We start from the raw sequence: 12,019 nt of genomic DNA on the forward strand, positions 1-12,019 counted from the left end.
GACATATCAAACAAGCTGTTTTAATTTTTTTCATTTTGTATTACATATCAAACAAGTTCATTTTTTATACATTAAAATAATCGTTTTTACTTTTTAGTACACATGAAAAAAGGTTTTTAGTACACATGAAAAAAGTCATTTATTACATAGGAAACAAGTTGTTTTGTTTTCTTATTACACATTAAAAAAGTTGCTTTATTTTTTAGTACACATGAAATAATAGGTTATTTTAGTACACATGAAGTTTTTTTAAATAACACATTTAAAAAATTGTTTTTTTTGACATATCAAACAAGCTGTTTTAATTTTTTTCATTTTGTATTACATATCAAACAAGTTCATTTTTTATACATTAAAATAATCGTTTTTACTTTTTAGTACACATGAAAAAAGGTTTTTAGTACACATGAAAAAAGTTGTATTTTTTGTTACACATTTAAAAATTGTTTTTATTTTTGACCTATCAAACAAGTTGTTTATATTTTATTAAACATGAAAAGAGTATTTTTTATTTCATATTAAAGATGTTCTCTTATTAAACCTGAAATGTTTTTCTATTTTACACAGGAAAAATGTTTTTATTACATATTAAACAAAACTTGTTTATTTGTATTTATTGTGCATGAAAAAAGTTGTTTTTATTTTTTATTACACACGAAAAAAGTATTTTTATGTTTGAAGGAGGAGGAGGAAAGTTTTCCCAGAAACTTTCTCGGGATGTGATCTCACCTCTGGGAAGCCAATCTTCAGAAATGAAATCAAGCTGTGGGCAGAGTGAAACGCAGAACTGGGGCATTTCTCAACCCCTATTGGCTTAATTATTCAGGAAGGGGTTGAAATCATCCAGGAGAGGGTTCAGATCCCCAGCATGTCCCGAGCTTGCCCCTAGCGTGTCTCCATGTCCTGAGCGTATCTCTCACGTGCCCCTTGTGTGTCCCTAGCATGTCCACCATGTGTCCCTAGCGTGTCCCCAACTTGTCCCTATTGTGTTCCTAGTGTGTCCCCAACATCTCTAGTGTCCCCAACGTTCCCTAGTATGTCCCCAACTTGCCCCTTGTGTGTCCCTAGAGTGTCCCCAACGTGCCCCGAGTGTGTTCCTAGTGTGTCCCCAGTGTGTCCCCAACGTGTCCCTAGTGTGTCCCCAATGTGCCCCGAGTGTGTCCCTAGTGTGTCCCCAATGTGCCCAGAGTGTGTCCCTAGTGTGTCCCTAGCGTGTCCCCAACGTGTCCCTAGTGTGTCCCCAATGTGCCCCGAGTGTGTCCCTAGTGTGTCCCCAACGTGCCCCTACTGTGTCCCTAGCGTATCTCTAGCATGTCCCCAACGTGTACCTAGCGTGTCCCTGCCTCCAGGGGTCAGCAGCACCTCCCTGGACCCTGTCCTCTGGGGGAGGGGGAGGAGCTTTAATCCAGATTAGCTGCAGCGTTGCTACATCTGATGGAGCCGTTAACGGGATTAAGACCTGGGAGAGGATTAAAGGAGGAACAGGACCTGAACTGACCACACCACACCCTGCTGCACGCTGCTGCTCCCGGGACTCTGCACCAACAGGGTCCAGGTGGGCCAACAGGGGCTCCGGGCTCTGGGTGGGCCGACAGGGGGTCTGGGCTCCGGGTGGAACAACAGCTACTGAGGAGGCCGCAGAACCTGGCGCTAGCTGACCTGGATAGAAGCGGCTAGCTGCGAGCTAGCCAACTGTTTGGAGGTAAACTGTCTGTCTCAGGTAAGAGAAAGTGGAAATAGAGGAAAGAGGAAGAACTTGTACTTGTTCTTGAACTTGTACTTGTTTTTGTACTTGTTGTTCTTGTACTTGTACTTGTTCTTCTATTTGTACTTGTTGTTCTTGTACTTGTACTTGTTTTTGTACTTGTTGTTGTTCTTGTACTTGTACTTCCGCTTCAGTACTTCCTTCCAAACGTAAACAACATGATGACATGTTGATGGACCAGTAGAGACTAGACTATTGGTCCAGAGCAGTGAGACAGCTACAGACTGTCTCTCTTTCGAACTGCCTGAACGTCTTACCGTTGCTAGGAGACATGGACGGTCAGTGGTGGGATGGAGACGCTGCATCCATGTCTATGGTAGGACCTGTCTATCTACCTGACTGTCTGTCTTTCTACCTCAATGTCTGTGTCCGTCGACCTGTCTGTGTGTTTGTCTGTCTGTCATTCTGCCTGTCTATCTAATTGTCCACCTGTCTGCTTGACTGTCTGTCTGTCTTTCTACCTGTCTGTCTAGCAGACAGGAAGTAGCGGTTGCTAACGCTAACACACGGTGTGTTTACAGCCCGTTGCCTGGCAACCGTCCCCTCAGGGAGATCATCTGATTGGTCGAGTTCTGCTCAACAAGAAGAACAAGGAGCCGGGAGCGCTGGGGCTCAAGGTACACGCAGTACTGCAGTAGTACTGACTGTGTAATACTAAAGTGCTGACTGTGTAGTGCTATAGTACTGACTGTGTAGTACTATAATACAGGTTGTTGGGGGAAGATCGACTGGTTCTGGTCTTTAGTACTGACTCTGTAGTACTGACTGTGTAGTACTATAATACAGGTTATCGGGGGCAGATCGACTGGTTCTGGTCTGTAGTACTGTAGTAGTGCTACTGACTGTGTAGCACTATAGTACTGACTGTAGCACTATAGTACTGACTGTTAGTACTGTAGTACTGACTGTAGTTCTATAATATAGGTTGTCGGGGGCAGATCGACAGGTTCTGGTCAGAAGTACTGTAGGACTGACTGTGTAGTACGATAGGACTGACTGTGTAGTACTATAATACAGATTGTCGGGGGCAGATCGACAGGTTCTGCTCTGTAGTACTGTAGTACTGACTGTGTATTACTATAGTACTGACTGTAGTACTATAATACAGGTTGTCGGGGGCAGATCGACAGATTCTGGTCAGTAGTACTGTACCTGTCGATCTGCCCCCGACAACCTGTATTATAGTACTACAGTCAGTACTATAGTAGTACTGTCGTACTGACTGTGTAGTACAGTAGTACTGACTGTGTAGTACTGTAGTACTGACTGTAGTACTATAATACAGGTTGTTGGGGGCAGATTGACAGGTTCTGGTCAGTAGTACTGTAGTACTGACTGTAGTACTATAATACAGGTTGTTGGGGGCAGATCGACAGGTTCTGATCTGTAGTACTGTAATACTGACTGTAGTACTGTAGTACTGACTGTAGTACTATAATACAGGTTGTCGGGGGCAGATTGACAGGTTCTGGTCAGTAGTACTGTAGTACTGACTGTAGTACTATAATACAGGTTATCGGGGGCAGATCGACAGGTTCTGGTCAGTAGTACTGTAGTACTGACTGTGTAGGACTATAGTACTGACTGTAGTCCTATAATACAGGTTGTCGGGGGCAAATCGACAGGTTCTGGTCAGTAGTACTGTAGTACTGACTGTAGTACTATAATACAGGTTGTCGGGGGCAGATCGACAGGTTCTGGTCAGTAGTACTGTAGTACTGACTGTAGTACTATAATACAGATTGTTGGGGGCAGATCGACAGGTTCTAGTCTGTAGTACTGTCGTACTGACTGTGTAGTACAGTAGTACTGACTGTGTAGTACTATAGTACTGGCTGTAGTACTATGATACAGGTTGTCGGGGGCAGATCGACAGGTTCTGGTCTGTAGTACTGACTGTAATACTGTAGTACTGACTGTAGTACTATAATACAGGTTGTCGCGGGCAGATCGACAGGTTCTGGCCTGTAGTACTGACTGTGTAGTACTGTCGTACTGACTGATGTACTATAATACAGGTTGTCGGGGGCAGATAGACAGGTTCTGGTCTGTAGTACTGACTGTGTAGTACTGTAGTACTGACTGTAGTACTATAATACAGGTTGTCCGGGGCAGATCGACAGGTTCTGGTCAGTAGTACTATAGTACTGACTGTAGTACTATAATACAGGTTGTCCGGGGCAGATCGACAGATTCTGGTCAGTAGTACTGTAATACTGACTGTGTAGGACTATAGTACTGACTGTAGTACTAAAATACAGGTTGTCGGGGGCAGATTGACAGGTTCTGCTCTGTAGTACTGTAGTACTGACTGTAGTACTATAATACAGGTTGTCGGGGGCAGATTGACAGGTTCTGCTCTGTAGTACTATAGTACTGACTGTAGTTCTATAATACAGGTTGTCGGGGGCAGATCGACAGATTCTGGTCAGTAGTACTGTAGTACTGACTGTAGTACTATAATACAGGTTATCGGGGGCAGATCGACAGGTTCTGGTTAGTAGTACTGTAGTACTGACTGTGTAGTACGATAGTACTGACTGTGTAGTACTATAATACAGGTTATAGGGGGAAGATCGACAGATTCTGCTCTGTAGCACTGTAGTACTGACTGTGTATTACTATAATACTGACTGTAGTACTATAATACAGGTTGTCGGGGGCAGACCGACAGGTTCTGGTCAGTAGTACTGTAGTACTGACTGTAGGACTATAATACAGGTTGTCGGGGGCAGATCGACAGGTTCTGGTGTGTAGTACTGTAGTACTGACTGTGTAGTACTGTAGTACTGACTGTAGTACTATAATACAGGTTGTCGGGGGCAGATCGACAGGTTCTGGTCTGTAGTACTGACTGTGTAGTACTGTAGTACTGACTGTAGTACTATAATACAGGTTGTCGGGGGCAGATCGACAGGTTCTGGTCAGTAGTACTGTAGTACTGACTGTGTAGGACTATAGTACTGACTGTAGTACTATAATACAGGTTGTTGGGGGCAGATCGACAGGTTCTGGTCTGTAGTACTGTAGTACTGACTGTGTAGTACTGTAGTACTGACTGTAGTACTATAATACAGGTTGTCGGGGGCGGATCGACAGGTTCTGGTCAGTAGTACTGACTGTAGTACTATAATACAGGTTATCGGGGGCAGATCGACAGGTTCTGGTCAGTAGTACTGTAGTACTGACTGTAGTACTATAATTACATTTACATTACATTTAGTCATTTAGCAGACGCTTTTATCCAAAGCGACTTACAATTATTCAAACACCGACGGACGCAGCCATCAGGAGCAATTAGGGGTTAAGTGTCTTGCTCAAGGACACTACAGCATGTTAGCAGGAGGAGCCTGGGATCCAACCAGCAACCTTTACATCACTAGATCACCAGCTCTACGGCCTGAGCTACCATCCCCGGGTGGTAGCATCCCCAGGTTATCGGGGGAAGATCGACAGGTTCTGGTCAGTAGTACTGTAGTACTGACTGTGTAGGACTACAGTACTGACTGTAGTACTATAACTGTAGTACTGTAGTACTATAATACAGGTTGTCGGGGGCAGATCGACAGGTTCTGGTCAGTAGTACTGACTGTAGTACTATAATACAGTTTGTCGGGGGCAGATTGAGAGGTTCTGGTCAGTAGTACTGTAGTACTGACTGTGTAGTACTGTAGTACTGACTGTAGTACTATAATACAGGTTGTCGGGGGCAGAGCGACAGGTTCTGGTTTGTAGTGCTACAGTCATTACTATAGTACTACACAGTCAGTACTACAGTACTAGAGACCAGAACCTCTCAATCTGCCCCCGACAACCTGTATTATACTACAGATTGACAGGTTCTGGTCTCTAGTACTGTAGTACTGACTGTGTAGTACAGTAGTATTGACTGTGTAGTACAGTGGTACTGACTGTGTAGTACTGTAGTACTGACTGTAGTACTATAATACAGGTTGTCGGGGGGTGTCTAGTACTATAGTACTGACTGTAGTACTATAATACAGGTTGTCGGGGGCAGATCGACAGGTTCTGGTCAGTAGTACTGTCGTACTGACTGTGTAGGACTGTGGTACTGACTGTGTAGTACTGTAGTACTGACTGTAGTACTATAATACAGGTTGTCGGGGGCAGATCGACAGGTTCTGGTCTGTAGTACTGTCGTACTGACTGTGTAGGACTGTGGTACTGACTGTGTAGTACTGTAGTACTGACTGTAGTACTATAATACAGGTTGTCGGGGGCAGATTGACAGGTTCTGGTCTCTAGTACTGTAGTACTGACTATGTAGTACAGTAGTATTGACTGTGAAGTACAGTGGTACTGACTGTGTAGTACTGTAGTACTGACTGTAGTACTATAATACAGGTTGTCGGGGGGCAGATCGACAGGTTCTGGTCTGTAGTACTGACTGTGCAGTACTGTACTACTGACTGTAGTACTATTATACAGGTTGTCGGGGCAGATCGACAGGTTCTGGCCTGTAGTACTGACTGTGTAGTACTGCCGTCTGACTGTAGTAATATAATACAGGTTGTCGGGGGCAGATCGACAGGTTCTGGTCAGTAGTACTGTAGTGCTGACTGTGTAGTACTATCGTACTGACTGTAGTACTATAATACAGTTTGTCGGGGGCAGATCGACAGGTTCTGGTCAGTAGTACTGACTGTGTAGTACTGTCGTACTGACTGATGTGCTATAATACAGGTTGTCGGGGGCAGATAGACAGGTTCTGGTCTGTAGTACTGACTGTGTAGTACTGTAGTACTGACTGTAGTACTATAATACAGGTTGTCCGGGGCAGATCGACAGATTCTGGTCAGTAGTACTGTAATACTGACTGTGTAGGACTATAGTACTGACTGTAGTACTATAATACAGGTTGTCGGGGGCAGATCGACAGGTTCTGGTCAGTAGTACTGTAGTACTGACTGTAGTACTATAATACAGGTTATTGGGGCAGATCGACAGGTTCTGGTTAGTAGTACTGTAGTACTGACTGTGTAATACGATAGTACTGACTGTGTAGTACTATAATACAGATTGTCGGGGGCAGATCGACAGATTCTGCTCTGTAGCACTGTAGTACTGACTGTGTATTACTATAGTACTGACTGTAGTACTATAATACAGGTTGTCGGGGGCAGACCGACAGGTTCTGGTCAGTAGTACTGTAGTACTGACTGTGTAGTACTGTAGTACTGACTGTAGTACTATAATACAGGTTGTCGGGGGCAGATCGACAGGTTCTGGTCAGTAGTACTGTAGTACTGACGGTAGTACTATAATACAGGTTATCGGGGGCAGATCGACAGGTTCTGGTCAGTAGTACTGTAGTACTGACTGTGTAGGACTAAAGTACTGACTGTAGTACTATAACACAGGTTGTCGGGGGCAGATCGACAGGTTCTGGTCAGTAGTACTGTAGTACTGACTGTAGTACTATAATACAGGTTATCGGGGGGAGATCGACAGGTTCTGGTCAGTAGTACTGTAGTACTGACTGTGTAGGACTATAGTACTGACTGTAGTACTATAATACAGGTTGTTGGGGGCAGATCGACAGGTTATGGTCAGTAGTACTGTAGTACTGACTGTAGTACTATAATACAGGTTGTCGGGGGCAGATTGACAGGTTCTGGTCAGTAGTACTGTAGTACTGACTGTGTAGTACTGTAGTACTGACTGTAGTACTATAATACAGGTTGTCGGGGGCAGAGCGACAGGCTCTGGTTTGTAGTACTACAGTCAGTACTATAGTACTACACAGTCAGTACTACAGTACTAGAGACCAGAACCTCTTAATCTGCCCCCGACAACCTGTATTATACTACAGATTGACAGGTTCTGGTCTCTAGTACTGTAGTACTGACTGTGTAGTACAGTAGTACTGACTGTGTAGTACTGTAGTACTGACTGTAATACTATAATACAGGTTGTCGGGGGGTGTGTAGTACTATAGTACTGACTGTCGTACTATAATACAGGTTGTCGGGGGCAGATCGACCGGTTCTGGTAGTACTGTCGTATTGACTGTGTAGTACAGTGGTACTGACTGTGTTGTACTGTAGTACTGACTGTAGTACTATAATACAGGTTGTCGGGGGGCAGATCAACAGGTTCTGGTCTGTAGTACTGACTGTGTAGTACTATAGTACTGACTGTAGTACTATAATACAGGTTGTCGGGGGCAGATCGACAGGTTCTGGTCTGTAGTACTGACTGTGTAGTACTGTAGTACTTTCTGTAGTACTATTATACAGGTTGTCGGGGCAGATCGACAGGTTCTGGCCTGAAGTACTGACAGTGTAGTAGATAAGTACTGACTGTAGTACAATAATACAGGTTGTCGGGGGCAGATCGAAAGGTTCTGGTCTGTAGTACTGACTGTGTAGTAGAGTAGTACTGACTGTAGTACTATAATACAGATTGTCGGGCAGATCAACAGGTTCTGGTCTGTAGTACTGACTGTGTAGTACTATAGTACTGACTGTAGTACTATAATACAGGTTGACGGGGGCAGATCGACAGGTTCTGGTCTGTAGTACTGTCGTACTGACTGTGTAGTACAGTAGTACTGACTGTGTAGTACTGTAGTACTGATTGTAGTACTATAATACAGGTTGTCGGGGGGCAGATCAACAGGTTCTGATCTGTAGTACTGACTGTGTAGTACTGTAGTACTGACTGTTGTACTATAATACAGGTTGTCGGGGGCAGATCGACAGGTTCTGGTCTGTAGTACTGACTGTGTAGTGCTGTCGACTGACTGTAGTACTATAATACAGGTTGTCGGGGGCAGATCGACAGGTTCTGGTCTGTAGTACTGACTGTCTAGTACTGTAGTACTGACTGTAGTACTATAATACAGGTTGTCAGGGACAGATCGACAGGTTCTGGTCAGTAGTACTGTAGTACTGACTGTGTAGTACTATAGTACTGACTGTAGTACTATAATACAGGTTATCGGGGGCAGATCGACAGGTTCTGGTCTGTAGTACTGACTGTCTAGTACTGTAGTACTGACTGTAGTACTATAATACAGGTTGTCGGGGGCAGATTGACAGGTTCTGGTCTCTAGTACTGTAGTACTGACTGTGTAGTACAGTTGTATTGACTGTGTAGTACAGTGGTACTGACTGTGTTGTACTATAGTACTGACTGTAGTACTATAATACAGGTTGTCGGGGGCAGATCAACAGGTTCTGGTCTGTAGTACTGACTGTGTAGTACTATAGTACTGACTGTAGTACTATAATACAGGTTGTCGGGGGGCAGATCGACAGGTTCTGGCCTGTAGTACTGACTGTGTAGTGCTGTCGACTGACTGTAGTACTATAACACAGGTTGTCGGGGGCCGATCGACAGGTTCTGGTCTGTAGTACTGACTGTGTAGTACTGTACTACTGACTGTAGTACTATTATACAGGTTGTCGGGGCAGATCGACAGGTTCTGGCCTGTAGTACTGACTTTGTAGTACTGTCGACTGACTGTAGTACTATAATACAGGTTGTCGGGGGCAGATCGACAGGTTCTGGTCTGTAGTACTGACTGTGTAGTACTGTACTACTGACTGTAGTACTATTATACAGGTTGTCGGGGCAGATCGACAGGTTCTGGCCTGTAGTACTGACTTTGTAGTACTGTCGACTGACTGTAGTACTATAATACAGGTTGTCGGGGGCAGATCGACAGGTTCTGGTCAGTAGTACTGTAGTGCTGACTGTGTAGTACTATAGTACTGACTGTAGTACAATAATACAGGTTGTCGGGGGCAGATCGACAGGTTCTGGTCTGTAGTACTGTAGTACTGACTGTGTAGTACTGTAGTACTGACTGTAGTACTATAATACAGTTGTCGGGGCAGATCAACAGGTTCTGGTCAGTAGTACTGTAGTAATGACTGTGTAGTACTATAGTACTGACTGTAGTTGTATAATACAGGTTGTCGGGGGCAGATCGACAGATTCTGGTCTCTAGTACTGTAGTACTGACTGTAGTACTATAGTACTGACTGTAGTACTATAATACAGTTGTCGGGGGCAGATCGACAGGTTCTGGTCTTTAGTACAGTAGTATTGACTGTGTAGTACAGTAGTACTGACTGTGGTGCTATAGTACTGACTGTAGTACTATAATACAGTTGTCGGGGGCAGATCAACAGGTTCTGGTCTGTAGTACTGACTGTGTAGTACTATAGTACTGACTGTAGTACTATAATACAGGTTGTCGGGGGCAGATCAACAGGTTCTGGTCTGTAGTACTGACTGTGTAGTACTATAGTACTGACTGTAGTAATATAATACAGGTTGTCGGGGGCAGATCGACAGGTTCTGGCCTGTAGTACTGACTGTGTAGTGCTGTCGACTGACTGTAGTACTATAATACAGGTTGTCGGGGGCAGATCGACGGGTTCTGGTCAGTAGTACTGTAGTACTGACTGTAGTACTATAATACAGGTTGTTGGGGGCAGATCGACAGGTTCTTGTCTGTAGTACTGTCGTACTGACTGTGTAGTACAGTAGTACCGACTGTAGTACTATAATACAGGTTGTCGGGGGGCAGATCAACAGGTTCTGGTCTGTAGTACTGACTGTGTAGTACTATAGTACTGACTGTAGTACTATAATACAGGTTGTCGGGGGCAGATCGACAGGTTCTGGTCTGTAGTACTGACTGTGTAGTACTGTAGTACTTTCTGTAGTACTATTATACAGGTTGTCGGGGCAGATCGACAGGTTCTGGCCTGAAGTACTGACAGTGTAGTAGATAAGTACTGACTGTAGTACAATAATACAGGTTGTCGGGGGCAGATCGAAAGGTTCTGGTCTGTAGTACTGACTGTGTAGTAGAGTAGTACTGACTGTAGTACTATAATACAGATTGTCGGGCAGATCAACAGGTTCTGGTCTGTAGTACTGACTGTGTAGTACTATAGTACTGACTGTAGTACTATAATACAGGTTGACGGGGGCAGATCGACAGGTTCTGGTCTGTAGTACTGTCGTACTGACTGTGTAGTACAGTAGTACTGACTGTGTAGTACTGTAGTACTGATTGTAGTACTATAATACAGGTTGTCGGGGGGCAGATCAACAGGTTCTGATCTGTAGTACTGACTGTGTAGTACTGTAGTACTGACTGTTGTACTATAATACAGGTTGTCGGGGGCAGATCGACAGGTTCTGGTCTGTAGTACTGACTGTGTAGTGCTGTCGACTGACTGTAGTACTATAATACAGGTTGTCGGGGGCAGATCGACAGGTTCTGGTCTGTAGTACTGACTGTCTAGTACTGTAGTACTGACTGTAGTACTATAATACAGGTTGTCAGGGACAGATCGACAGGTTCTGGTCAGTAGTACTGTAGTACTGACTGTGTAGTACTATAGTACTGACTGTAGTACTATAATACAGGTTATCGGGGGCAGATCGACAGGTTCTGGTCTGTAGTACTGACTGTCTAGTACTGTAGTACTGACTGTAGTACTATAATACAGGTTGTCGGGGGCAGATTGACAGGTTCTGGTCTCTAGTACTGTAGTACTGACTGTGTAGTACAGTTGTATTGACTGTGTAGTACAGTGGTACTGACTGTGTTGTACTATAGTACTGACTGTAGTACTATAATACAGGTTGTCGGGGGCAGATCAACAGGTTCTGGTCTGTAGTACTGACTGTGTAGTACTATAGTACTGACTGTAGTACTATAATACAGGTTGTCGGGGGGCAGATCGACAGGTTCTGGCCTGTAGTACTGACTGTGTAGTGCTGTCGACTGACTGTAGTACTATAACACAGGTTGTCGGGGGCCGATCGACAGGTTCTGGTCTGTAGTACTGACTGTGTAGTACTGTACTACTGACTGTAGTACTATTATACAGGTTGTCGGGGCAGATCGACAGGTTCTGGCCTGTAGTACTGACTTTGTAGTACTGTCGACTGACTGTAGTACTATAATACAGGTTGTCGGGGGCAGATCGACAGGTTCTGGTCTCTAGTACTGTAGTACTGACTGTGTAGTACAGTTGTATTGACTGTGTAGTACAGTGGTACTGACTGTGTTGTACTATAGTACTGACTGTAGTACTATAATACAGGTTGTCGGGGGCAGATCAACAGGTTCTGGTCTGTAGTACTGACTGTGTAGTACTATAGTACTGACTGTAGTACTATAATACAGGTTGTCGGGGGGCAGATCGACAGGTTCTGGCCTGTAGTACTGACTGTGTAGTGCTGTCGACTGACTGTAGTACT

At 44.4% G+C, this 12,019-nt stretch overlaps 1 protein-coding gene and 1 pseudogene across 2 annotated transcripts in view; one reads left to right on the top strand and one right to left on the bottom strand.

Moving 5' to 3' along the window:
* Positions 1 to 12,019, bottom strand: part of LOC307238073 — a 154,896-nt pseudogene that overhangs the window by 29,978 nt on the left and 112,899 nt on the right. The gene's annotated exons all lie outside the window — the stretch shown is intronic.
* The window catches only part of rims2b (regulating synaptic membrane exocytosis 2b), a gene marked incomplete at both ends in the record, with an annotated part of 51,274 nt that overhangs the window by 1,561 nt on the left and 37,694 nt on the right, over positions 1 to 12,019 (top strand). Inside the window, 4 exons of the mRNA XM_080004211.1 lie at positions 942 to 995; positions 1,113 to 1,199; positions 1,311 to 1,583; positions 2,287 to 2,382. Of these exons, the coding sequence (XP_079860337.1) occupies positions 942 to 995; positions 1,113 to 1,199; positions 1,311 to 1,583; positions 2,287 to 2,382 (510 nt within the window). The remainder of the gene's footprint in view (positions 1 to 941; positions 996 to 1,112; positions 1,200 to 1,310; positions 1,584 to 2,286; positions 2,383 to 12,019) is intronic.

Source organism: Zeus faber (genome assembly GCF_960531495.2).
Source record: "Zeus faber genome assembly, chromosome: 1".
NCBI classification, from domain to species: domain Eukaryota; kingdom Metazoa; phylum Chordata; class Actinopteri; order Zeiformes; family Zeidae; genus Zeus; species Zeus faber.